Source organism: Hemitrygon akajei, chromosome 11 (genome assembly GCF_048418815.1).
Source record: "Hemitrygon akajei chromosome 11, sHemAka1.3, whole genome shotgun sequence".
NCBI classification, from domain to species: domain Eukaryota; kingdom Metazoa; phylum Chordata; class Chondrichthyes; order Myliobatiformes; family Dasyatidae; genus Hemitrygon; species Hemitrygon akajei.
The window spans coordinates 110,858,490-110,886,416 of record NC_133134.1 but is presented as its reverse complement, the minus strand read 5'-3'; the positions used below and the strand labels follow the sequence as shown (position 1 = coordinate 110,886,416).

The 27,927-nt window shown below is 44.2% G+C and overlaps 1 protein-coding gene across 3 annotated transcripts in view; it reads left to right on the top strand.

The window, feature by feature from the left end:
• The first annotated feature begins 10,692 nt into the window (after positions 1 to 10,692).
• Positions 10,693 to 27,927, top strand: part of LOC140735907 (protein TMEPAI-like) — a 93,778-nt gene continuing 76,543 nt past the window's right edge. Inside the window, exon 1 of one of the 3 annotated variants that reach the window (XM_073061503.1) lies at positions 10,693 to 11,184. In XM_073061503.1, the coding sequence (XP_072917604.1) occupies positions 11,082 to 11,184 (103 nt within the window). In that variant the 5' untranslated portion in view covers positions 10,693 to 11,081. The remainder of the gene's footprint in view (positions 11,185 to 27,927) is intronic. The other 2 variants (XM_073061504.1, XM_073061505.1) reach the window with 2 other exon arrangements.

Genomic DNA, 27,927 nt, shown 5'->3' with positions numbered 1-27,927 from the left:
GTGTGTTGGTCCAGCATGAGACATGACATCTGTGTATAACATACTCTGTGATTAATTCAGCCACCTCCTGGTGTTAGAGTGTCTACCCTCCTCTGCTCTGCCAGTTAGTATTGTGGTGTCATGTCACTCTCATGATAGTATGATGACTCATGGAAGCCAGGCAATATTGCCACAGTTGTTTCTGGTTGTCATACTCTGCAAAGTACTGCTCGACACAGTGAAGCATCTAGTGGTGGAGGAATCCACTCACTAAAACCCAGTAGAGCAATACCCAAAGAAATAACAGAAGATGCAGGAGATGCTCAGCCGATCAGGCAGCATCTGTGGACAAGAGAAGCAAGGGTAATGGTTGATGACCTTTGAAACCACAGCCTCGGTCTCAGAGGGTTAGGGTTAGGGTTCGGGTTAGGTTAACCCGAACCCTAACCCTAACCCTAATGCCGTGATGAAATTCAGGCTACCAGTCAACTAAATTAGCAAGAAAATAAGATCACATGCTTTAATGACGGCCACCCAGTGGCTCCAACATCCACCATCAAGAAGTGGTTCGAGAGGCTGGTGATGCCACACATCAACTCCAGCTTTCTAGACAACCTTGACCCTCTACAATTTTCCAACTGCCAAAACAGGTCCACGGTGGATGCCATCTCCCTGTCCTTACACTTAGCTCTGGAGCATCTGGACTAAAGATACCTATGTCAGATTATTGACTACTGTTCTGCCTTCAGTACTATCATTCCAAGCCAACATGTTGTCTAACTCTGACGCTGGATGTTAAAGCTTCTCTCTACAACTGATTCCTTGACTTTCTGACCAACAGACAGACTGTAATCAATAAGAATAGGTGGTAATACCTCCACCACAATTATTCTAAACACTGGTACTACACAAGATTGAATCCTCATTCCCCTACACTACTCCTTGTACACTCATGACTGTGTGGCCAGATTCTGCTCTCAGTCCATCTACAAGTTTAGAGATGATACCACTGTAGTGGCCTGCTTCTCAAGTAACAAGAAGATCAGAGAGCTTAGTGGCATAATGTCATGACAATAACCTTTCCCTTAAGGTCAACGAAAGAACTGATCATTGACTTCAGATAGGAGGGCAGTGCACGTGCGCCTGTCTACATCAACAGTGTTGAGATTGTGAGAGTCAATAGCTTCAGGTTCCTAGATGTAAACATCACCAATAGCTTGTCCTGGTCCAACCATGTTAATGCCATGGTTAGGAATGCTCACTAATTCCTCTCCTTCCTCAGGAGGCTAAAGAAATTCGGCATGTCCCCATCAACCCTTACCAATTTTTATCAATTCACCACAGAAAGCATTGAGTCTGATTACTTAACAGCTTCGTATGGTAACTGGTAGTAAAATGCCATGGTATTACAGGAAAGGTACAAGTCTGGATAGAGCATTGGCTGATTGGCAGGAGGCAAAGACTGGGAATAAAGGGAGTCTTTTCTGATTGACTGCTGGTGACTAGCTGTGTTTCACTGGAGGGTGTTGGGACCACTTCTCTTTACTTTGTATGTCAATGATTTGGGTGACAGAATTGATGGCTTTGTGGCCAAGGGTGCAGACGATACAACAATAGGTGGAGGGGCAGGTAGTGTTGAGAAAGCAGGGAGGCTGCAGAAGGACTTAGACAGATTAGGAGAATGGGCAGATGGAATACAGTGTAGGGAAGTGTATGAGTATGCATTTTGGTAGAAGGAATAAAAGCATAAACTGCTTTCTAAACAGGGTGCAAAAATCCGATCTGAAAGGGACTTGGGAGTCCTCATGCAGGCTTCCCTAAAGGTTAATTTGAAGGTTGAGTCTGTGGTGAGGAAGACAAATGCAATGTTAGCATTCATTTCAAGAGAACCAGAACATAAAAGCAAGGATGTAATGCTGAGGATTTAGAAGGCACTGGTGAGGCCTCACTTAGAGTACTGTGAACAGTTTTGGGCCCCTTATTTAAGAAAGGATGTGCTGACATTGGAGAGGGTTCAGAGGAGGTTCACAAGAATGATTCCAGGAATGAAAGGCTAATCATATGAGGAATGATTGATGGCTCTGGCCTGTACTCACTGGAATTTAGAAGAATGAAGGATATCTCATAGAAACTTACCAAATATTGAAAGGCCTAGATAGAGTGGATGAGGAGAGGATGTTTCCTATGGTGGGGGAGTCAAAGTCCAGAGGGCACAGCCTCAGAATAGAGGGATGTATATTTAGAACGGAGATGAGGATGAATTTCTTCAGCCAGAGGGTGGTGAATCTGTGGAATTCATTGCCAAAGGCAGATCTGAAGGCCAGATCATTTGGTGAGCTTAAGGTGGAGACTGATAGGCTCTTGATTAGTCATGACATGAAGGGATACAGGGAATAGGTAGGAGATTGGGATTGACAGAGGAATGGATCAGCCATGATGAAATGACGGAGCAGACTTGATGGGCCAAATTGCCTAATTCTGCTCGTATGTCTTATGGAATTGATGGCTTTGTGGTCCAGTTTGCAGAGAATACGAAGACAGGTGGATGGATGGCAGGTAGTGATAAAGAAGCAGGGGGTCTGCAGGAGGACTTAGACAGATGAGGAGAATGAGCAAAGACTTGGCAGATAGCATACAGTGTAGGGAAGTGTACAGTCATGCACTTTGGTAAAAGGAATAAAGGCATAGACAATGTTCTAAACAGGAAGCAAATTCAGAAACTAGAGGTGCAAAGGGACTTGGGAGTCCTCATGCATGATTCCCTAAATGTTAACTCGCAGGTTAAGTCAGTGGTAAGGAAGGCAAATGAAGTGTTAGAATTCACTTCAAGAGAACTAGAATACAAAATGAAGGATGTAATGCTGAAGCTTTTAAAGGCATTGGTCAGACCACACAGAGTGTTGTGAGCCATTTTGGGCCCCTTTGCTAAGAAAGGATGTGCTGGCATTGGAGATGGTCCAGAGGAGGTTCAGAGGAATGATCCCAGGAGCAAAAGAGTTAATATATAAGGAACGTTTGATGGCTCTGGGTCTGTACTCACCGGAGTTTAGGAGAATGAGGAGAGATCACATTGAAAGCTATTGAATATTTGAAAGCCTAGATAGAGTGGACGTGGAGAGGATGTTTTTATATAGTGGGGGAGTCTAGGACTAGAGGAAATAGAAGGATGTGTAGTGGTAGTTCCTATGCCACTCAGTTAGCCATTCTTACATGGGATGAGTTCACATACTGTACAAGCAGGATTATCAATGAAGTTCAGCTGAGTATCCTCAATGCTGTTGTCTGGAGTGCTCTGCAGTATCCCTCAATATTGAACTCAACATGGTTGTCATAAATGGTTGACTGATGAGGAATTGGTGCTACAGACTAAGTGAGATCCTCAACAAAAAAGAATTTACAGTTAAGACAGTTCTGGTTCGCATAGATCAATGAAAAATATCCCGAGACTTAGCAACCTAAACTGCCAATGCTAGTTTACTAACAGTATGCATGAGCTGAGGAAGAGCCAAGGTTGTTAGGCAACGCGTTCAGGCTACATCCAAAAGTGGATAAATTGTAATAATCCATAGCCCACTAGCCAAGGAGGGTGCACAGAGACACAGATACAACAGAGAAGTCAGTCAAGCTCTCTGAGAGAGAAAACAATACTTCTGTAGTCCAAATAAATAAAATAATAAATAACCAAACAGGAAAATGGAGCAAATATCTGCTGTACCTACATCTGCTTACCTAATAAGGTCACCCAAGACATTTCTCTAAACAGGATGACTTATAGAGATGGCTCAAATGCTTTGAGAGATTTAGGGTTGCAAGCAATCTCACTCAGGCTTCAGAAGTGCATCAAGTAAGCACACTGATATGCTGCAAGAGTGACAAAGCAGATGACACCATGGGTGGATCAGGACTGACAGATGCTCACTAAAAGGAGTACAAAACAGTGCAGCACAAATTCAAAGAATATTTCACAGGAAAGCAAAATGTGATATATGAGAGGGCAAAGTTCAACTCCAGAAAACAGGAGCCAGATGAAAGTGTAAATGACTTTATCACAGTATGCCCTCTCAGACAGCAGTGCATATAGAAATCTGAGAGATGAGCTCATTAGAGAAAGGATTGTTGTCAGGCTACTAGACACCAAATTGTCAGCAGGTTCAGTTTCACGCAGATCTCATACTGGAGAAAGCTATTACTATGGGCAAGCAGAGTGAGAATGTTCTTCAACAACAGGCAGAACTCAGGCATGAAAATAATGCTGATGCCTTTCAAAAAGAAGGGCAGAAACACGGTGCAGCCAGAAAGACTACAGAAAGAGGTGACAGTAGAGATCCGCTCAAACACAACAGACAAGCGAAACAAAGAGCAGGTAAAATGCCCATTTGCAGGAGATGCAGCAAGTCTCCATTCCATATCAAAGAGCTCTGTCCAGCAAAGGGAAATGTCACCAGTACAATAGAGTTGGCCATTATAAAATTGAATGTCACTCAAAAACAGTTATTTGTGAGGTCAAAGAAGACCATGACTCAGACGAAGGCAAAGCTTTCTTTGGGGCTCTACATTCAAATAGACAAGACTCATTTGCAACATGCGGCAGTGACGTTCAAAATGGTCACTGGAACAGATGCCACAGCCATCCCCGAATGTCTGTTCTCAAAACTGGTGAAGAAAACAGGTATTACGTTAAACCCAACAAAGGAAGTGCTCTTGGGGCTTGGGAAACATAAACTCAGTGTGAAAGGAATGTTTACTTCTTCCATCCGTAAAAATGAGAAACAGTTAAAAGAGGATGTCTACGTTGTTCAGAATCTCTTCTCAGCACTACTGGGACGACACGCCATTGAAGCCACATGCCACATGCTCATTGCAAGGTTGGATTCACTAAGCAATGTTCAATGGCAGCAGAAGTACCCGGAGTTGTTCACAGATGGAAGAGTACCTTAACCAGCTGAGGCCAAGAGTCACACCCTACTGTCTGACCACAGCGAGGTGTATACCAGTCCCATTGTTGAACAAAGTCAAAGCTGAACTTGAGAGAACTAAGGTGCTTGACATCATAACGAGAGTGAATAGACCTACTGACTGGTGTGTGGGCATTGTTCCTGTTCCCAAGCCAGACAGTACAGTGAGTATCTGTGTTGATCTAACAAAGCTGAATAATGCAGTGAGGTGGGAGAAGTTCATTCCGCCCTCTTTTGAGCACACATTAGGTATGCTGGGTGAAGCGATGTTCTTCACCAAACTGGCTGTAAACTCAGAGATCTGGCAAATCCATTTAGCTCCTATGTCACAGAAACTCACAACTTTTATTACACCATATGGATACAATACCTTTAAGAGACTCCCTTTTAGCATCTAATCAGATGAGGATGAACCAAACTTCGGAGGGACTAGAAGGAGTAGTCTGCCACATAGACTATATACCCATCCTCGAAGGTTCAAGTGAGGAAAATGACAAAAGAGAGGAAGCTGCCTTGGAGAAACTAAAACAGGCTGGAATCACACTGAACAAAAAGAAATGTGAATTTGCAAAGTTGGAGGTGAAGTTCTTAGGCCACCAACTGTCCTCGGAGGGAAAGCAACCAGATTCAGACAAACTGGCAGGAATTCAGAACATGGAACAGCCTACAAATGTATTATAGATCCTCAGTTTCCTTGACATGGTAAACCAGCAGGGAAAGTTCATTCCAGATTTCGCAGAAAAATCAAAGCCACTTCATGACTTCCTCTCTCAGAGAACATAGCAGTCAATCTCATCACTTAAAGAAGAGCTTATCTCTCCACCAACATTAGTGTTCTTTGATCTGAACAAAGCAACCAAGGTCTCCACAGATGCCTCTTCCTTTGGCTTGGGGGTTGCTCATGCAAACTGCAGTGGTGTATAGAAACCGGTGGTATATTCATCAAACGCACTGACTCCTACCAATCAGCGTTAAGCCCAAATCGAAAGGAGACGCTGGATCTTGTGAGGCCTCAGCTGCTCCTTGATATGCACTAAATTCTTGCTCGAAACAGACCCCAAGCCACTTGTCAGCCTCCTCAGCTCGAAACACTTGGATGACTTGCCTCCATATCTGCAAAGATTCAGGATGGGTCCGATGTGATACTGTTATGACATTGAACATGTCCCTGGCAAATTTTTCACAATACTAGACACTCTGTCGAGGATGTCGTGAGAAAGTGAATGGATGGAAACTGACTTCACCCTCGTGGAAGATACCAACATCTACTTATCTCAGGTACATGAAAGCTTTCCTGCTTCACAGAGTAAACGGGATGAAATTTACACTGAGTTGAGAAAGGACCAAATCTGCAGCAAGATCATGCAATGCTGTGAGCATGGATGGCCAGCTGTTCCAAAAAGAGCTCACAAGCTCAGACCTTACTGGCTTGAAAGAGATACACTCACCATTCTTCATGGTTTGCTGCTAATGGGCTCCAGACTCATCATTCCTGCTTTTATGTGTGCCAAAATCATCAGCCAAATCCACCAAGGACATCAAGGTATTGAAAAATATCACCTAAGATCAAGGCAATCTATATGGTGGCCTGGCCTGAGCCACAGCTGGGAGGTTCTATAAAATAATGTGAAGCCTGCAGAAACTGCACAAAATCATCCAGGCCTGAAACATCAACTGTACTTTTTCCATAGATGCTGCCTGGCCTGCTGAGTTCCTCCAGCAGTTTGTGCGTTGCTTGGATTTCCAGCATCTGCAGATTTTCTCTTGTTTGAGAAATCATGCTGAATCTCTCTGTCCCATCCAATTCCCAGACCTTCCATGGCAAATTGCAGGCACAGACATTTCTGAGCTGAAAAGAGACAAATACCTTCTCACTGTGGATGCTACTCACGGAATGTTGAGGTGTCCAAGCTGTCCTCTCCATCCTCGGCAGCAGTTATACAGCATCTGAAAGCTGTATTCACTCACCATGGAACACCAGAGACACTTGTGTCAGACAGCGAACAGTCCACAGTTCAGCTGCTCAGAATTCAAAGCCTTTGCTAGGGACTGAGTTCAAACACCAGACAAGCAATCCACAGTACCCACAGGCAAATGGAAAAACAAAAAGAGCAGTGTGAACTGTTAAGGGTCTCCTACTGAAGGCAAAGGACCGCTACAAAGTACTCCTAGCTTATTGCTCCACACCTCTTGTGAATGGCTACAGTCCATCAGAGCTGTCAATGGGCCTGAGACTGAGAACAAGCCTGCCTATTCTTCCTCCCCTTCTCCAACCTCACTTATTGGACTTAGACAAAGTGAGAATTTTTGAGACCACGCGGCATGAGAAAATAAAGAGCATGCATGATCTCAGACACAGAACAAAATCCTTGTCCAAGCTGTTTGTGTTTCAGACCAATTTGCCAAAGGGACAATAGTCTGGCAGCATACACCACGATCGTTTGTGGTCAGAACATCACAAGGTGAAATCAGGTGGAACAGGTGTGCACTCGTCTGCCTTCTAAATCCACAAAAGGCAAAGAAAGAAACAGAGGGGCCTGATCCCTATGATGAGAACCACATACCCGGGGTGGAGACACCTGTTCAAGAATCTCCATCCCCTCCCCTCCAACACTTCCAGGAACCTTTACCAGATCAGGTTGTTTATCTGTCCCACCACAGAGATACAGTATACCCCATAACAGCTTAGGGCAAGTGACGAAAGAGGCAGAATCACCCTCTCACTTTGCCAGAGTGTTCAGGTAAACTGCCCTGACCTCCATCACGTTTAGTGCTTTTTTAAAACAAAAGAGTTCTGATGTTGAAAACATTTCATAAAATGAGACTGTTCTTAAAAAAAGGAAACAAAGAGAGAGAAAGACTGTTAAAAACAAAGAGGAAGACAGTTATAAATTTGGTATTTTTTATGTTTATGTAAGGAGCATAAGCTACATGCTCTGGGTAAAGTGAACTGAATCACTCAATTTCAGTGACTATAATTTCAATGTACCGGTAGTTCAATGGACAAGAAATACAAACCTAGTTTTTCTTGGGTTTTTTTGGAGAAGGGGAGAGATGTGGTGGTTAATATTATGCCAGTCGGTTAGCTACTCCCACATGGATGGAGTTTGCATACTGTACAGGCAGTAAAGTTCAGGTGAGTATCCTGCAGGCTGAAGTCCCGGTGTGCTCTGCACTATCCCTCAATATCCAACACAACAGATGTCCCTTTAGAACAGAGATGCGGAGGAATTTTTTTACCCAGAGAGTAGCGAATCTGCGGATTTCATTGCCACAGACTGCTGTGGAGGCCAGATCATTGGGTATATTTAAAGTGTTCTTGATTAGTAAGGGCATCAAAGGTTATGGGGAGAAGGCAGAAGAGATAATAAATCAATCATGATGGTGGAACAGACTCAATGGGCTGAGTAGCCTAATTCTGCTCCTTTGGACTACCCTCTTACACATGAGATGGGGGAAAGGGAGATGGAGAAATGGGAGGGGGAAACTTTCTTTAAGGTAACTTTGAATTCAGAAATTTAAAAAATTCTCAGCAGACCAAGCACCATTTGTGGATAGGGAATGTTCGATTTCTGTCCTTTCAGAGAACATAAGACCAGCTGAATGTGGTGAATCGGTTAATAAAAGCTGAACGAATAGAAGAGAAAATGGTAAACTCAGTTTACAGGAACTGAAAACAAAAAAAGAGGCTGGAAATGCTGGGCCGATCAGACAGGTTCGGTGACCTGAAATGTTAACTCTTTTTCTGCCCCTCTGATCTGGAGAATGTTTCCAGCCTTCGCGTATTGCCAGTACTTTCCTTTCGTAACAATGAACTCGGCTTGTCCTCGTGGACCCGGCACTGCAGTAAACATAAAGGTCACGTATGTTCTTTCATTCGCGCAAGGAGCCACCGCGCTGGAGCTTGTAGGGAATATTGGCTGTGTTAAAGGAAGCGGAGCAAGATACACGGACAGCTGTCTGATATCCTTTCATGCAACAGGGGCATCTAATGTTGCTGTTAGGTATCAGACTGGAACAGAGCAGTGCCGAGGAGAAACGGAGTGAACCAACCGGCCGCTTCAATTCACTTGCGGGAAGTCGTTCTGTTTGCATTGGAAAGGGAGGATTCGTGTCTGTCTGCATTTTTTGTTTTGTTTTCTAATCCACTCCCAGTCGCCGACACACACACCAGGCATTAAGTCCAAGTGCAAACGCAGACAACAATCGCTGAGAAAAACCACAGGCTTCCTTCAGCTGGCTGGCGAAGAGCCCATCTATTGGGCAACCGTGACCAGCCAGGCACAAAGAACAGACTAACCCTGCACTCCTACCAACCTCCACTATCTCGCCGCCTGTGGGAAATATCAAATACAGATATAGAGGGAAAGATTTTAAATGCATTTTATCAGCAGTATCCAGATCAGTCGTACCACACTTTCTCCGACGGTTGTAAAATGATCTAAGGTCACAGAATATCACATTTATACGATGAGATTTGCACGCAGACTGCAGATAAGGCTCCTGGGTGTCAGTGGAGTAACTTCATATCACGCTTTGTCATTTTCACCTAAGATTTCATGATTTTTACAGCTTCCATTAATCTTCATACTTCCTATACTTTTATTTGGAAACTCCGTTCTTAGTATTGCATTTACGATATTCGTCTGAAGGAAATGGAGGAGTTCAGACGGATGTGGAGAAAACAGTGTCGATTCGGTTTGTATCATTTTCGGGTCAACGTAAGGTTACGCTTTACAAGAGCAGATTGCCTTGTAAAGTCTGTCTGAATACACAGACGATCCCTCCCCCAACCACAGCCTTTATTTTGTATTCATTCATTCCGAGGTGTGTGTATACGAAGTGCGAGAGAAATTGTAAACGTGATCTGGGTTGCGGCATCCTGTTCGTTCCTCTCTCTCCTGCATAGCTCTCCAAATTTATTCTCGAAATGCCAAAGCGACTTTGACTCGGCTTAGTATATTTGCAAACGTTAGCCCGCTTACGAAAGTGCCTTATCTCATTTCTTAGTTAATTTTCCAAGATATGAAGAATGCAACTTTGTGAAATTGCTTATTTATGTTAACATCAGCACTCAAGCTGCGTCAAGATTTTAATCACTCGGTTTTGCATGATCTTTTTTCATTTCTTGATAGGGAGCTGGATTAATTTATTTAAAGTTAATAAATCGCCTTGCTGACCAGTGAACCGAAAATTCCTATTCATAATCGTACCCTGCATTTTGAGCATAAAAGAGGAATTCTAACAAACACTCCCCTCCTTTAGTTTCCTGTACTCGTATGAAACAAGTGGTGTTGGCCCACGTGTGCGCTCCAAATTGTCTCCGCCCTTCCTTCTCATTGTCCAATTAAAATACGGGTGGCCGTGCCAGCCTAGTTCCTATTGGCTCTCTTTTACATCAATAAGCTCTCCAACGTCAACTTCGGCCCCTGATTTCTCCCCATCTCTGGTGTAAAAAGCTTCAAAAACTCCGCCGTCACGCCTCTTCACTCTCCCACGATTAGCCGGCTCTCTCTGGCGCTTCCAATAGCAGCGCACTACCGTCGCCCCCCCCTGTGAACTTTTGATTGGGTGGCATCCACGCCAATCACCAGGGCGGCCTAACGAAGAAGTTGGTCGGTCGCGCCCTGTCTCGCTGGTGACGTCATACAGGCGAACTCGAACTTCCTGAGCTCCCGCCCCCGTCGACTTTCTCTGTTCCTGATTGGCGGCCGCCCGCAGGAACGCTGGGCGGTGAATGGCCAGGCGTGCGGTCCATCGGGTGGGCGGAGGCGGGGCTGAGGTCGGGGGCCGGTTTGAGTGGCAGCGGCTGAGGGTTGGTTGCGGCGCTACTTGTACGTGAGTGAGAGGCAGCCAGACACAAAGTAGCACTTGGTGTTTCCGGAGCCAGGCTGAGCAGAGACTGAGTAACGGGGACCGGACCGGACTGGGCTCGCGTTCCCTGACTATGCTCTCTCACAACTGAGGCGGACCCAGCTGCCCTCCCTGTTCCAGGGGCCAGCCTGAAGCCCTGAGCACTCAGCCAGCCAAGACTCCTCTCTTTCTCTCCCTCGCTCTTTCTTACCCCCCACCCCCCTCTCCAGGGGCCGCCTGGCTGCCTTTATTTAATTTTATTTATTTCCCCCCCCTTCCCCCCTCACATATTAAATGTACAACTTGATGGGTCTGAACAGTACAGCCGCCACGAATCAGCCCAATGTTTCCTGCACATGCAACTGTAAACGCTCTTTGTTCCAGAGTATGGAAATTAGTAAGTAATCGAAACATCTTATTTATATGCAGTTTTAATTAAATGCGGCATTGTTTGGGGGGAGGGGGGGAAAGATCCTGAATGTTGACACTTGCAACTAATATAAAGAGACTCCTTTTAATAAAGGGGGAGCGCTGAGAGTGTGGGGGGTGGATTTGGGGGTCTGTCTGTCTGGTTGCCTGTCTGGCAGTATTGTTAGTGAAGACGGCGCTTCAGCCTCGGCTGCCTAGAGTTTTCGCTCCTGTCAGAGTTTGTGGCTTTTTTCTCTCAGAAATTTCCTCCCCCCCCCCCCCCCTCGTGTTTTAAATTCTGTCTATACTGATCTGCCTTCATTTTGTGCCGCTCTTTCACTTTCTGGTGGTCCGGATGAGCTTGAAGCCGACCCTCCCCCGTGTTTCTGATTTTATTTTCTCCCTTACTCGCTCCTTGGCCAAGTTCGAGGCCACAACTCCCGGACTGTAACGAAGGCGTCTGCTCGCCCTCTTTTCCTCCAGCCACCCGACTCGTTTTTTTAAATTAAGGCAGTTTTGAGGCACTTTCAGTTTTTTGTTGAAGCAGTGAAATCCTGGGCAAGTGTGTTCGATTTCATTTAAGGCTTGCCTCCACCCTCAGCTTTTTTTTGTTTGTTTCATTCCCCTTCGCTTCCCTTTGGAGCAGAATGTTTGGTCTCGTTCTATACCTGGCTAAGACGGGTTGGTCTAGTCATACCCAGCGTATCTTCAGATGACCTTGTCATGCAATGTATTCAAACGCACTAAGCATTCTTCGTGTCACATCTTTATGGCATTTCTCACAATTCATTACAAAAGCGTAAAGGAATTGGGGGGTGCTTATCCCTTTCTACACTTAATAGTCTGTATTTATGATTTGTTAAAAGGAATGAGTCATTCTAACAGTTCTGTAGGATGTCTGAGTATTCACTGGCTTTCTATAAAATACAATTCATTATTGATTTGAGTAAAAATAATCATAACTTTGAGTAAATATCATTGTACTGTGACCAGACATGATGTTCAGGGGTTTATATTCCAGAGCAATGAAACAATTTTAAGATTATTGGAAAAATCCTGTGAGTTGAAAAAAAGTTGACTGTTTCAACTATGCTTATTTTAATTTGGGGGATAATAACTGCTTATTAAGAACAGATATTTAAAATAAAAGCTTTCTGTCTAACTTTTGAAATGTTCACTGTTCCAGTCATTTGGAATGGAACAGAAGTTGACCAAAGCTGCATGTTCTCTTCCTACCCTTGTTGGATATTAAGAGTTCTGTTTCTTGGAGGGTGATCACCCAATCCTGCCAAAATGGGTGCAGATATTTACCTCCCAGTCTGTAGATCAGATGTTGCTTTATGACTTTGTCTCTTCTCTGATGGAGGAACTGTCAATTATTTGCTGCTTGGCTAATTACTGACAGCACAGGTTTGTTGGGTTTCAGGGGAGCAGCTTACAATTGAGTCTGGCAAGAGTTTATATAAATAATTTTTTTAAAGCAGTGTCGCTGTTTGCTCAGCATTACTTAACATTTACTGTCAAACCACAGATCCTGATTCAAATGCATCATCTTTTACCATCTGCCAAGATTTCCCACTGTCAGACTTCAGATGTTTGTGTGAGGGCTGAAGATTGAGACATCTTTTGCATTTCTCCTTCCACTGATTGCCATTTTGTTGTAATATTTTTCAATGTGGACTCTTAATTCTTGTCAATCATTAAGAACTGCTTAAACATCAGCCTTGTACTGTTTTTGTGCTCCTACTCAGCTTTTGCTGTTGGATGCTTCTTTACAGGCTATAGAATTGCAAGAAATGTATCATAAAAGTAATTATAGAAATTTACAGAACAGTAATGAATTAATTTGTTGAATGCTACATAGCCAGCCCAGGTTGCTGAGTCTAGACAGTAGGATTAAAATTGGGGTGCAGTGCTGCACTGTGTGGTGTTTGTCTGGCAGGTTTTGATTGTCAGATTTGAAGCTTGTGGAGAGGATCTGTTGTTCAGCTTGTTATTTAAATACCAGTACGATGCATTTCCTTCCACATTACTGACTCTCTGCAGTCAAATACACTTCAGGTGCTGAAATTCTAATCAACGTTGCGACCAAACCCAGAGGCTGAAGTGTTGGTGAGATTCCGGTCAGTAACCTGTAAAGCTGTTTACCGGTAGTTTGTACACAGTTCACAAAACCTCCAGGTGCTTCATGTTCCTGGGGAGGGGAGTGACAATGAGCCCCACCTGTAATCAACCACTGCATTCTCTTGGTGCGAGGGAGCCTCTTCGAATGTTTTTAATTGTAGTTATTCTGTTCTCTCTGACAGTATTTTGTTCCATTTCAAACATTATTTCCAGGCAGCAGGCAGTTGCTTTTAGAAAGACTGACTGTGGTTCACACCTATGAGAAGAGCTGTTTTATTTTAAGTGTAACCTAATTCACAGTTACAAAAGTAAATCAAAACCTGATAAGGTTTGATTGTGGTTAAATTGTGCACCATTTGAACTTAGTGTAACTCTGTGCTGCCCCTTCTACGCCCTCAATTCTCAGGGATCATCGAGACACTTGAGGTCTATTTTCGTTGTCAAACACCCACTCTTCTATCTCAGTGCCTTGGTCTGCTAGTACACCTTTCCCCCCCATAAGCCTGTTCCAATCAGATCTTGACTCAATAACTGGACATAACAGCACATCAAACAGCTCATACATGCTTTGTCCCAAGTAGTAATGTTATGTCTGTGTCTCGTTCTAGTGCAGAATTCTGTAGCATGGATGTTGGTAGTAGTCACTGGGTAATGCCATCCTTGCCAGGCAACTGGAGACTAGCAAATCCCGACCAGAATCTGAGGTTGGCAGAGTGCAGAGTATTATCTGATTCCTGGGATGGAGCTCATTGGGTCAAGGCCATATTTGGAAATGGGAGCTGATTCCACTCCTTTTCCATTTCTTCCCTCTTCATTGACCTCCTCCTTGTCCCAGTGAGATGTCATCCAGTCAATTATTGACCATGGGTTTTAATACAACCACCTCCAGCATAAATGGGAAAGGGAGGGCCTTAAAACTATTGATGTTGCTCTCACCCACCATTTTACCGGACATCCCATCAGCACTCACCCCATCTTCCCATTGCCTTAACAGGGATAGTTCCTCTTGTCTTCATTTACCACCCCATGAACCTCCACATCCAGCACATCATCCTCCGCAACTTCTGCCATCTTCAACTGGATCCTACCACCAAGCATATCTTTACCTTTCTCCCCCCCCCCCATCTTCCACAGAGATTGCACCCTCCACGATTCCCCTGTCCATTTGTCCCTCCCCACTAATCTTCCTCCTGGCACTTATCCCTGCTACCCTGGCCATCCACCTCCTCCCTAACCTCCATTCAAGCAGTCCTTCCAGGTGAGGCAACACTTCATGTGTGAATCTGTTGGGGTTGTCTACTGTATCTGGTGCTCCCCATGCTGCAGCCTCTTCATGAGTGAGACCCGACATAAAATGGGAGACTGCTTTAAGCACTTGTGTTCCATCTGCAAAAAGCAGAAGGTTCTGGTGACCAACCATTTTAATTCCTGTTCCCATCCCTGTTACATGTCAGTCCATGACCTTCTCTTCTGCCACAACAAGGTCGATCTCAGGTTGGCGGAGCAGCACCTCATATTCTATACAGGTAGCCTCCGACCTGATGGCTTGCACATTGTCTTCTCCTTCCGGTAGTTTGTCCCCTCCCCTTTCTCTCTTCCGTTCCCCACTCTGGCCTCTTGCCTCTTCTCACCTGCCTATCACCTCCCCCCGCCCCCGCTTCCTCCTTCCATTTCTCCCATGGTCCACTCTCCTCTCCTATCAGATTCCTTCTTCTCCAGCCCTTTGCATCTCTCCTCCCAGTTTCTCACTTCGTTTCCCCCACCACCCACCTAGCTTCCTCTCTCACCTTCTAGCTTGTCCTTCCCCTCCCCATACCTTTTTTTAAATTCCAGCATCTTCCCACTTCCTTTCCTGCCCTAATAAAGGGTCTCTGCCTGAAGCATTGACTGTCTGTTCATTTCCATAGGTGTTGCTTGACCTGTTGAGTTCCTCCAGCATTTTGTGTGTATTGTCTTAAAACTGTTTGTCCCTTCTTGTTTCACAAACTTGCATCTGCATCATTAGCCTGGGGAAATGGGAATGCTATAAATTCCAGCTGTTTCCTTTCATAAGACCTTGGTTGACTTTATTCCCAAGATGTATCACTGGTTCCCAGGGCTAATTTAGCTTTGCTGGTGTGAAGTTAAGGGTGTGTCTTATATGTTGGAGTTGTCTGCTACTTGGTCAGGTCAAGTGTCAGTGCTGTTTTGATGTGTTTCAGGTAGCACCTTGTATTATAAGAATGAAGATTCCCTTGCCCTTCCTATACCTCAGGTTTTGAAGAAAATATCTTGTTCCCAATTCCATCCTCTTTCCCCATTCTTTAGTTCCCTTTCAACTACTTATCATAAAAACAAAGGATTCTGCAGATGCTGGAAATCCAGAGCAGCACACACAAAATGCTGGAGAATCTCGGCAGGTCAGGCAGTATCTCTGGACAGGAATAAACAGTCCATGCTTCAGTTCTGATGAAGGGTCTTGGCCCAGAATGTTGACTGTTTATTCTACTTCATAGAGGCTGCCTGAGCCCCTCCAGTAATTTGTGCGTGTTACACCTACTTAACATATTTCTTTATCAGAGTTTTCTGACATCCTCTTTCAAAGCGGTGAATTGTAGAGAACTGGTTATGATAGATGAAATAAAATTTTCCTCCTCTTCTCACTTTATAATCTTAAATTTGGGCTCTGGACACTAACACTGCTGCAAGTTACTTCTGTATCAGGAACTTTCATAAGATTGTGTGGAAGACTACAAGACGAGCAGAATCAGGCCGTTCAGCCCATCAAGTCGGCTCTGCTATTCTATCATGACTAATTTATTACGCCTCTCAACCCCATTCTCCTGCCTTCTCCCTGTATCCTTTGACACTCTGACTAATCAAGAACCTCTGAGATGGATGCTCAAAGAAAGAAAGGACTGATATTTAACGCTGATTGAAATGGCCAAAGCCAGTGTTTGGAAGCTCTGACAATTGAACTCGCCGCGCTCCTTTGAAGTTCCAGTTCGAGTTGCATGCTGAAATGCTTTTTGTAGCTTGAAGCTACAAACTTTTTAATGTGAAAGTGGGAGTGTCTTATTACCTTAAGCGTCCTGTTATTCAAGTCCACAGCCAATGAGCCAATGCTTGTATAGCTGCGGTCTCAAGCTAAAGTGTACAGCATCTGTTGGCGTGGGGACTAACAAGTTGGATATTGCACGGCTATATAGATAGATAGATAGATACTTTATTCATCCCCATGGGGAAATTCAACTTTTTTCCAATGTCCCATACACTTGTTGTAGCAAAACTAATTACATACTAATTATATGTGGAGTAGATCTATCTGTGCTGTCTTGATCCTTTGCACTAGTTATAAATTACTCATTCTACAGCAGTAGCTTGCTGGTAATAACAGATTTAGTGCTGAATTATTGCGTGCAGGAATTGCCACCGAACTCAGCAGTCCAGTGCAGGTAGTCAGTTGCTGTCTTATCAGGTTGCTCATGTGTTGTACTCCTGTGCTGGAAGATGCCACTGTGGTGATTTACTGTTATAATGTAGAAGCAAAGGGAGGGTCATCTGGCAGAGCGGGGATCCCCTAAGTGCAGCTTTTGGAGTCCCATCTGTAATGGGCATTGGGCTGGAATGCAGGCTCAGGCTCCCCAAAGTTCATGGAGATGCCCTTGCTGTTGGTGCCATTTTCACAAGGTGGAAGCCTCCCATTGCCTTACTTCAGCCTTTCCAAGGGTCCTTTGCCCTCTTCCTCTTCCAGAACTATCTGCTTCCTTTCTTTCCTGATTGTAGAAGGCACTTAACTTTTGGCAACCCTCCCCAGGTCCTGGAAGAGTGCTGGCTATATTGTGATGCATTTGTTAAAGGTTAATTTGTACCATCAGAACTGTAAGGAAAAGTGTTACTAATGTGAGAAATTCAACCTCTGACACCTTCCCTACCCGGTATCGAATGACCCTTTACAAGGGAGCTCTAGGGTGTTTTTCTTTTTGGAAACTGGTGGTAGTGACTTTCATATCTTAGTTTTTTTGAAATTGTTTAAAGTGATTCTTGACACAATTTTAATGCTGTAAAAATTGTTAGATGAATTTTTAGGTCATTATTCCAGCCTGTGTCTGCAAGATACAGCCTTCCCCAATCTCTGAACTCATCTAATTCTGGCCTATTTGGCATCTGCAACTTGTTTATTGAATTGTCATTGGATGCTGTGCATTCAGCTGCCCAAGCCCTATGCTTTGGCGATCCCTCTATCTCGCCTCCTTTGTTGATGCTGTTTAATCCCTGCCTCTTTAATCAAACTTTTGGTCATTAGTCCTGATGTACTCTGACGTGGTTTGGCATCGAGCACTATTCGATAATACATCGGTAAAGCTTGCCATATAAATGTTGAACTAAAGGTCACTGAAGGTTTGGGACAAATAGCAGTATTAACATCTTCATACAGGTCATAGCAGACACTGACTGAGAATGGAGTAGGGTGACGCGACTATGGATAGGAAACATCCGGCTGTGAGCTTGATCGGACTGAAAATCCTATGCTAAGTGTGCTTCTCTCTTTATTTTATAAGATTGTTGGGTTGTTTAACGGCACTTCTCACACTGGAATATTTGAGGTTACTTGAAGTAACATGCCTAATTTCATGAAGGGCCGGGCCTGGTAGAGGTGTGGAGTGAACTCCAGTTTCACCAATGCCATTTTAATCAATTGGATTGACCACAAAGTTTCAGCCTTCAATATCAGAACAAACTTGCAAATACACAGGACGAGAAAAGTTAGTTATTGTTAATTGTGGCTCACTGTAATGGTTGGAACTCTCTGTAATGTCACCTAAAGACAAGAGGTTCTGGATTCCATTCCTGGTCTGCCTTAAGATAGTTGATCTCAGCCAGGAAATAATTTTGGGGCAATATTTAATCTCAGAGGAAGGGTCTGTTGCCCTCAGCCTTCTGTACAACTTGAAGAGTGGGTTTGTTTCCCAGTTTGCCACCTTTTGAGCTCAGTGGGCCACACCTAGGGGCACAAAGCAAAATGAATGTTAACTATTATTGGAAGAACTCCAGCTTGATGCAAGTGGTCCAGAGACACGTCTGTTTCCAGATGAGAGAACCACCTAAAACCAAGTGTTACCAGGTTCAAGGACCATATGCTCAGGAATGCACTCCCTCAAGTATTGATTTTTGGGGGAGATGGACACGGGCAACAAGGAACTTACCTCAAATGCTTACCCTGCTCTGTTCATTGCAAAAGGACAACCAGTATGCTCTTCTCCTAAATGATCTGCTCAGTGCACAACAGCTTGGCTGAAATATGCCAGGTTCAATCCTCTCTTCCCATGCTATCTATGTAGAGTTTGCACAATCTCCCTGTGACAGCACGAGTTTCATTTGGTTGCTCCTATTTCTGCCTGTCACTCTTTAAGATGAGTGGGTAACTGGCTACTGTAAATCCCGTCATGAGCAGGTGGGTGGTAATGGGGTAGTTGATGGAGAGAATGAAATTGGATTAGTATAAATGGCTTTTGATGGGGCCAATAGGCCTGAAATTGTATTGTATATTTCTGTGGCTTCATGTTAATGACATTACAATGTATTGACTGTAAATGTGTAAAATATTTTATATTAGCTTTTCAGCTTCATAGTACACATTGTGTAAAATGTTGTAATTTAATACCTGTTGTGGAAAGGAAAGGAGGGACGTGCCAGTGAGTCCTGGTGAATTGGATGGATTGGAAGTTAAGATGGTTGCCCTCCCGAATCGAATAGTCTTCAGGCATATCCTGACAACGTTCAATATTGAGCATCGTTGCTGGAGTAAGGGAGGGACCAAGGCCTCTAAGAGTTGCTGCTTTTCAGGAGGGAAGGAGTGAACATTTTTGACTCCACTCTGTTCTTCCTCACTTGTGGGAGGGTAAAGTAAGAAATGTGAAGTGCACTCCACCTCCTTTCTTTCCCTTTGCGATGAAAATCATTGTTTGGAAAAAGCACCAATTGGGATCATGCCACGTGAGGGATGAGGAGATTGATGGCAGATCTGTGCATCTCTGATGCTGACCATGAGTTACCAAGAGATTTGATCAAGGTCTCACTCTGGATGATTAGCTGTTTGTTGGTGAGAGATCTGCATAGAAACTAGTTTGTTTATATATGCTATAGATTGTATATTGATTAGGCTGAATGGCCTAATTCTGCTCCTTACAGATTTTGTATGTAAAAGCTATCTTAACTCTTTCAGTTGTAGAGGCAGTTAATCCTTAATGAATTTTGGATTTTTCTAGTTTGAATGAATTATTTTAATTGAGACAAATGTGGGTGTTACTTTCAGTATGATGAGGTTTTTGTTTACCTTCGGTGGTTTTAATAATCCAATGTCTATGAAGTGACGGTTTAGAGTACATCTCAGTGAATACACAGGTTGTAATAGACTGGCATATTTGTGGTCTGAAAGGCAGTCTTCCTGTGCCCGTTCAGTCCCCATACAGAGGTCGTGTCCAGGGCGTTGAAATCAGTATTCCCCATGAGACACTGTTTATCTTGCTGTCTGTCTGCTACTGATTTCACCTCTGTCTTTTTTTAATCCAAGGTTCTTTGTATTTGCTCCCCCCCCCAATCATTTTCCATCCTGATTATACAATTCCTCTCCTTGCTTTTCTGTGTCTGGCTCCCTGCTTGTGCTTGTATCCTCATTTGTTGTAAATCATTTTATGTTGGTGGTTTGGCTGATGTTACCTGCACCTTTTAATTCAGTTGCCTGCACTAATTAAGGGCCAAGGCTTTCACTTTTTAAATGTTGATGAGTCTTGGGGGAATCTGTACTGTTAAGAAGACTCTTTTAAAAGGGCTTGACCCGTCTGAACCACACAGCTCTTTAGTTGCAGAGAGGGGAGGGGAAGGTGGTGGGGTTGATGTTGAAAGAAGGATTAAATTGATTTGCTGTGTCTGACGGCATGTACTTCATGAGCTGTGCTCTTTGCCACTGAACAGATTTGTATTGCTTTTTAATAAACCAGTTTGGTTATTGGAGGCAGCTTCTACTCTGTTTTCTGAGGTGAATCCTGTTGCGTCCTCAGTGTCGTCCATACCATTCAACACAGTCACATGTGGCACAGTAGAAATCCAGATGCTGACTAATTGGACTTCTAATTAGTATATTTAAAAATGAGTAATCAGCATGCTCGTTGGGCCCAATCTCATGGACAATATGGCTGTCTTCTGTTATCAGTTTGCAAGTTGATGAGTATCTGTGACCGATTTGAACTGCCTCCTCGGTGGGGGGTGGGTGGGGATGCTGTGGATAGAATATTTGTAGGAAAAGCAAGACCACATTCTTCGGTGCCTGGGTGTAACTGATCCTTTTTTCCTGTCCATTTTCTAGAAGATGTTGGGAATGTGGTTTGAGGAGACGGGCTGTGCTTGGGCTCCACGGTGGAGGAGATGAGCTGTGCTTGGGCTCCACGGTGGAGGAGATGGGCTGTGCTTGGGCTCCACGGTGGAGGAGATGAGCTGTGCTTGGGCTCCACGGTGGAGGAGATGAGCTGTGCTTGGGCTCCACGGTGGAGGAGATGAGCTGTGCTTGGGCTCCACGGTGGAGGAGACGGGCTGTGCTTGGGCTCCACGGTGGAGGAGACGGGCTGTGCTTGGGCTCCACGGTGGAGGAGATGGGCTGTGCTTGGGCTCCACGGTGGAGGAGACGGGCTGTGCTTGGGCTCCACGGTGGAGGAGACGGGCTGTGCTTGGGCTCCACGGTGGAGGAGATGAGCTGTGCTTGGGCAAAGTGGTTAGCGCAACACTACTATAGGTCATGGCATTCTGGAGTTCCACCTTTTCCTGTGAACCAGGACAAAGGCTCACCGGATAATTGGTCATTGTAAATTGTCCTGGAATTAGGCTAGTGTTAAATAGATGGCAGTATGGCTCGTTGTGCCAAAAGGGCCTGTCCAACATTGTACATCTACATAAATGGACTGGACAGAGTGCGTAGATGAGGCGGGACTTCACCTGGTCATGTGGCATGGTGGAAGGAATAGGATTATCAGCTGCAAGCTGATCTTGGGGTTGATGCAGTGGGACAGGGGCTACATGTGGTTGGCATCCATCTGTCTCAATGGGCGGTGTGCTGATGATCATCAATCCAGGGTGGAAGGTATGGAGATCCTGAGATACCCAGTTGTCAAGACCCCCTCTCAACTTCACTGGTGTAGTCCAAAAGCTGTGAAGCAATACTTATGGCACCAGCTTGCAGGAAGGATGTTCAATGACAGCTAGCTACCTCTTCGGATTTGCTGTCTGGGTTATCTTCCGTAGTCTTCATCTCTTCTGTGGCTACCCATGAGGTAGTGGGACTATTTACCTGTAGCTGGGAGTCTGGTTCATGTGCTAGGGCGTGTCCACACACCGGTGGGCCTGTGTACCCCCAGCAGGGAGAGACTTGCACATTCAGCTCGCTTTTTGCAAGACTGCTAGCTAGCGGTGGAATCTGAAAGTGAGAGCAACAAGCACTACCCACTAGACACATTGCAACAACCATTTTGACACTGGTCCACCGTGCTTGTACAATGCTGTTTTCCATGTCGAACGGTATGCCGTGCTTGTACAATGCTGTTTTCCATGTCGAACGGTATGCCGTGCTTGTACAATGCTATTTTCCGTGCCGAATGGACGTTGGGTATCGGATTGTGTCTACAGAGAGACAATCGACAAAATTCCGGAAAAGGCCAGGAAAATGTGTGAAGCTGCATCGAGATTGAATACACGGACACCAAGCGTCCCTACCTGATAAAGGTTTTAATCTGTCCCACTGTGGGCCTGGCCACATTGCCATGGAATAGTCCATTCAGTTGGATCATTTCTCACCAACAGTCCCTTCCAATAATGTTTCCAGAGATGAACACTGCAGACTGGCCAGGCAGTGTGATCCATGTAAAACGTCCCTGCTGGATCCTGTGGGATGATTTCCCCAAGCAAAGAGTGATCGAGCTCTGAGACCTAGAGCACAACAGTAGCTGGAAATACCCAACAAGTCAGACTGTTACAGGTCATCAGATTTTGCCAGTTCTGCCGCAAACTGGAAAGGCTGGTTATAGTTAAAGGCTGAAATAGTTACATATTGGGTCTTGAGGGCTGTAGTGTGCCTCGACTAAAGATGAAGTGCAGATTTCCAGCATCTGCAGTTCTTTTAATTTCCGATACAAATTCATTATACACTCAATGACTACGTTATTAGGTACCTCCTGTACTTAATAAAGTGACCACTGAATGTATGTTCATCTGCTGCTGCTGTAGCCCATCCACTTCAAGGTTCGTGTTCTGCATTCAGAGATGCTCTTCTGCACGACACTCTTGTAATGTGTGGTTGTTTGAGTTACTGTCGCCTTTCCTGTCAACTTGAACCAGTCTGACAGTCCTCCTCTGACCTCTCTTTAATAAGGTTTTTTCACCTACAGAAATGCTGCATACTGGATGTCTTTTTTTTTGTTTTTTGCACTGTCTGTAAACTTCAGTCTGCTGTACGTGAAAATCCCAGGAGATTAGCCGTTTCTGATGTGCTGAAGCCACCCCATCATTCCATGGTCCAAGTCACTTAGATCACATTTCTTCCCCATTCAAAATGTTCGGAGTGGACGACAACTGAACCTCCTAACCATGTCTGCACGCGTTCATGCATTGAGTTGCTGTTAAATGACTGGCTGAATAGATACTTGTAGAACAAGACGTACAAGTATATCTAATAAAGTGGCTGCTGAGTGTATACGCTTGCAAATATTATATTTTTGATTTTTAAATTTCAATAGCCATATTCACCTTAGTAACTCAGATCTAAGGTTTTGATAACTTTGTTAGTGAAAGAGCAAATGGATCATTTTTTGTGTGTACTTATTAATAGTAGATATTAGATCTCAGAAGTACAATTATCTTAGTTGTTCGTAACTATAATTAGATTGTTTGGTTAAAATGGCCACACCCATTTCTGACCACAGGATTTACTGCAAGAATGGGGTGTGAAAGTTCAGTGCTGTGCTCATTTGAACCGTAGGGTTGAAAACATCAGCAACACAATACCAATGAATGCCCTTGAACTCTGAGGAAGATGTACTGTTGTTGCATTAGATCTGGTCAATACAGCGCTGTGACTGGTGATAATGAGCAAGCTCGTGTTGAAACACCACTCTGCTCCCCCCTCCACAGCATGGATTTAGTGGCCTGATTTTTAAATCCCTCTGTACAAGTAATAGTTGAGAAAGATACAGATGTGGTATTATCCCTCCCTATGTCTGTAACCTCCCCCGCTGTCTGCTAACAGATCTCTGTGCTTCCACTTCTGGGCCCTTCTGTATTCTGGTTTCTATCATTGCCGGTTTTTAAACTCCGTAAAACTCTCCCTCTGCCTCTGCCCTTCTAGTCACCTGTCCTGTTATTTTCTGAAGTGGGCTGATGTCAAACTTTACTAATAAAGTCAAGTGGACTTGGGGATTCTTCACTTTACTAACCGTGCTACGTAAAGCAAATTCTTCAATGAGAAAGATTAGCTGTATTTGTCTGTACATTGAAACATAGTGTTTGTGTCAGCGACCCGCATGCCTTTTGGAATGTGGGAGGAAGCAAGGAGCACCTGGAGAACAGCTGCACGCTCATGGGGAGAAGGGGCAAACTTACAGTGGTGGGTATTAAACCCTGATCACCAGCAACTAACCGCTACGCTACTGTGTTGCCTGTGTGTATATATGGGGACATGTGAGTCTTTTCTACTTGAACCAGTCCAATCCCAAAACAATGGTGCAGCGTGAGATACAGCAATAGAATTAGGCCACTCAACCCATCGAGTCTGCAAGGCCATTCTATTGTGACTGATTCTTATCCCTCTTCTGCCTTCTCCCTTCAACCTTTGACCCCCTGACAAACCAAGAATCTGTGAACCTCAGATTTAAATATACTCAATGACCTGCCCTCCACAGCTGTCCGTGATGATGAATTGCAGTTTCACCGTCCTCTGGCTAAAGAAACTCCTCCTCATCTCTGTTCTAAATGGACATCCCTCTATTCTGAGGCTCTGCCCTCTTGTCCTAGATTTACCCACTACGTGATATTCAGTAGATTTCAATGAGATCTCTTCTCGATCTTCTAATCTGCAGTGAGTACAGGCTCAGAGTCGTCAAACACGCCTCAGATGTTAACCCTTTCATTCCCAGAATATTATTTGTGAACCTCCTCTAGACTCTCTCCAATGCCAGCACATAATTTTTTTAGATAAGGATCCCAAAACTGCTCACAATACTCTTAATGTGGTCTGACCAGTGCCTTACAAAGCCTCAGCATCACATCCTTGCTCTTGTATTCTAGTTCTCTGGAAGTGAATGCTAACACTGCTTTTGCCTTCCTTACCTCCAATTCAACCTGCAAGGAAGCCAGCACAAGGACTCCCGTCCCTTTGTACTTCTGATTTTTGGATTTTCTCCCTGTTTAGAAAATAGTCTGTCTTTATTCCTTCTACCAAAGTGAATGATCATACACATCCCTTTGCTATATTCCATCTGCCATTTCCTTGCCCATTTTCACAATCTGTCCAAGGCCTTCTGCAGACTCCCTGCTTGTTCACCACTACCGGCCACTCCACCTGCCTTTGGATTGTCTGCAAACTTGGCCGCAAAGACATCAATTCTGTCATGCAAATCACTGATGTATCAAGTGAAAAGAAATGGTCCCCATGCTGACCCCTGTGAAACACCTCTTGTCACCAGCAGCCAAACAGAATAGGCCCCCTTTATCCTGACTCTTTGCCTCCTGCCAGTCTGCCAATCCTCTATGCATGTTAGTATCTTTCTTGTAATACCATGGGCTCTTGTCTTGTTGACCAGCTTCACGTGCGGCATCTTGTCATGCTTTTATGCCCTCTGTATTACAATATGAGGCCTCTGCTGGAATGTTTTGGGCTGTCTGATCCTCTCCACTCCCAGTCTGAGGCTTCTGTCCTCCCTGCTTCTGTCGTGAAGTTAACAAATTTCACAACATATGCCGAGGATATTAAATCGGGTTCTGATCCTAATATCCAGGGTTCCCAGCCTTCAGTCCATGCAGTTCTAGCCCCTGTATCTACTGTAGAACCCAATTGTATAACTGGATTAGAGCAATGAGTTATAGTGCAGAAGGAAGGTGTAGTGAAAAATGCTGGTTACTAAGGTAAAACACTCCACAGACACGACTGAACTGTTTGTAAAATGTATACAAAGTTTAATCTGTATTTCCCCCGAAACTAAATGCCAACTAACTTCTTCAAATCACCACAACTAATATAAACATTACTTTTCAGCAATTTTATCTGTCCTGTCTGCAATTCAGCTGTAATTTTGTTTTTGACTTTCATCATGAAGTCTGGGTCAGGATTTAAAAATGCTACGTGAGCCCAGTAATGCCAGAGTGTTAGCACTGTGGCCGGAACAGTTAGGGCTGTGTAATTCTGTCATCAGAGAGTTATCCTATCTGTACTGGGTGAGCAGTCATGCCCTGATTAAACTGTCTGCGAGCAGCAGTACAATGTGAAGAGACAGCTGCTTTCTTGGTTAGATTCTTTATGCATCAGCTGATTCTTTTGTACGGTGGTTGTAATTTTTTTTCTCTCTCTCCCTCTCACAGACGCAGCCTGTGTGATGTGTGCAGTGCGCCCTGTCTGGGTTTTAAGCAAACTGTATAGTCTGCCAGGGTGAACTTGGCCAGCTGTCTTGTAAGCTTTTATGAGGCAGTAACGTTTTTTTTTTTAAAAATCGCAGGGTTGAAGATTTCAGAATATAATCCCTCCTGTCTTGAAGGAGAAATAGTCCTGGTTTTGTGACTTGGCTGTATTTTGCTTTTATAACTGTTGGATTTCTCTTTGGCAAGGATATTTATCAGTAGGCTTAGAAATTTTGACTCCTGCCTCAATACTCCTGATTCTGGGAGAGGAGTTCCAGGTCTAAGTTGAACTTCTTGTGAAGGAGTGTTAATTTCTAAGTGTGGGCTCCTTGTTTTGGCTTCTCTGATGTGGGGGGAGAGAGGGTTGGAATTGCACCATTTGTCCATGCCACTGTGGAAGCAAGGAAGGAGATCGCTGGGGCAGAGATAGTGAACTCTTCACTGGCCGTGGGTGAGGTGCCAGATAACAGGAAGATGACGAACTGATACCTTTTATTAAAGAAAGGCAGTGGCGTGATGGGGGAAAGAAAGTTACGTCACATAACTATAGGTCAGTTAAGGCTGATTTATACTTCTGCGTCTCATCTACGCGGTAGGTACCACGTACCCTACGCCATAGGGTGACGTGCACCTCCCCAAAAAAGTAACTCGCGCATTGCAGCAATGCAGACCGCAACAACTATGATTGGTCCGCTTGGTAGCATCGCATTTCCGATTGCTTCTTCTCCGCCATGTCTGTACACCGATGCGAAATGGATGAACCAAATCGTCAAATCTACCTGCCGACATGTGAAAATGTTTGAAATGCATTTCCTTGTCCATGTTTCTCAGCCGAAACTCAACACAGTGGCATAGAAACCCCACCGCCAACTAGCATTTTGGCGCACACCAATGCATGCTCGCTACGGCATAGAGCTACGCAGAAGTGAAAAATCAGGGCTACGGCGTAGCCCGTGCGCACAAGTATTAATCAGCCTTTAGTTTAAAGTCAGTGGTTGGGGAATTATTTTTTGTTTTTAAAATTGAACAACAAGTAAGTCTACACTTGGAAAGGCGGGTATTGTTTAGGAAGAGATGGCCAGAATGGATTTGTTAGTGAAGAATCCAGCGAGTAATTTGAAGAGCTAACTAAATATACTAGTGAGGGCTGTGCAGTCAATGTGGTTTACTGGATTTCAGTAACAGCTTGCATAAGGTCCCTCTGAGTAAGGCTGGTCCAAAAGTAGAGTGTGTGGGATCCAGGGCAAATTGGATCCAAAAATGTTTTTTTAAATAGACAAATGGAAGGTTGGTTGGAAGCTTGTGACTAGTGTACCACAGGGATCAGTACTTGTGTTACATACATAAATGACTTGGGTGTGAATATAGGAAGTATGACTAGTAACTTTTCAGATGACTGTTAAGTGTTGTTGACCACGAGGTGGATAATCTTGGGATTCAGAAATTATATTTATTCCTGGAAAAATTAGGCAGGCAACTGGTAGATGGAATCTAATCCTAGTACACATAGGGTGATTATTTCCAGAGATCCAATAAGGGCAAGATAAATGATTGGGTTAAGGGAGCACAGAGCAAGAACTGGATCTTGGTGTCCAAGTCCAAAGATCCAGGCCTGTTTCCATGATGTTTGACTCTAATCTTGTAATAATCATGGTGTCAAAGTCCAGAGCTGATAGGTTACAGTACAGGTAGATAGTGTGGTGATGAAGGCAGAGGGGATGGTTGCCCTCATAAGCAAGGTTATAGAGTATAATGGCAGTCAGGTCTTGGTGGTGTTATGTAATATATTGACTGTAGCTGAAATACTGTGTGTAATCTCATTCGCTGTATTATGGGAATGATGTGTTTGTGGTGGAGAAAGTGCAGAACAGATTCACCAAGGTGTTTTCCATCCCAGGCAACGTAGCATAGGCAGAAGCCTTTTGACTCTCCCTGTCTGTGCTAACTGTGATGCTAATCTAGTTAGTCCCATCTG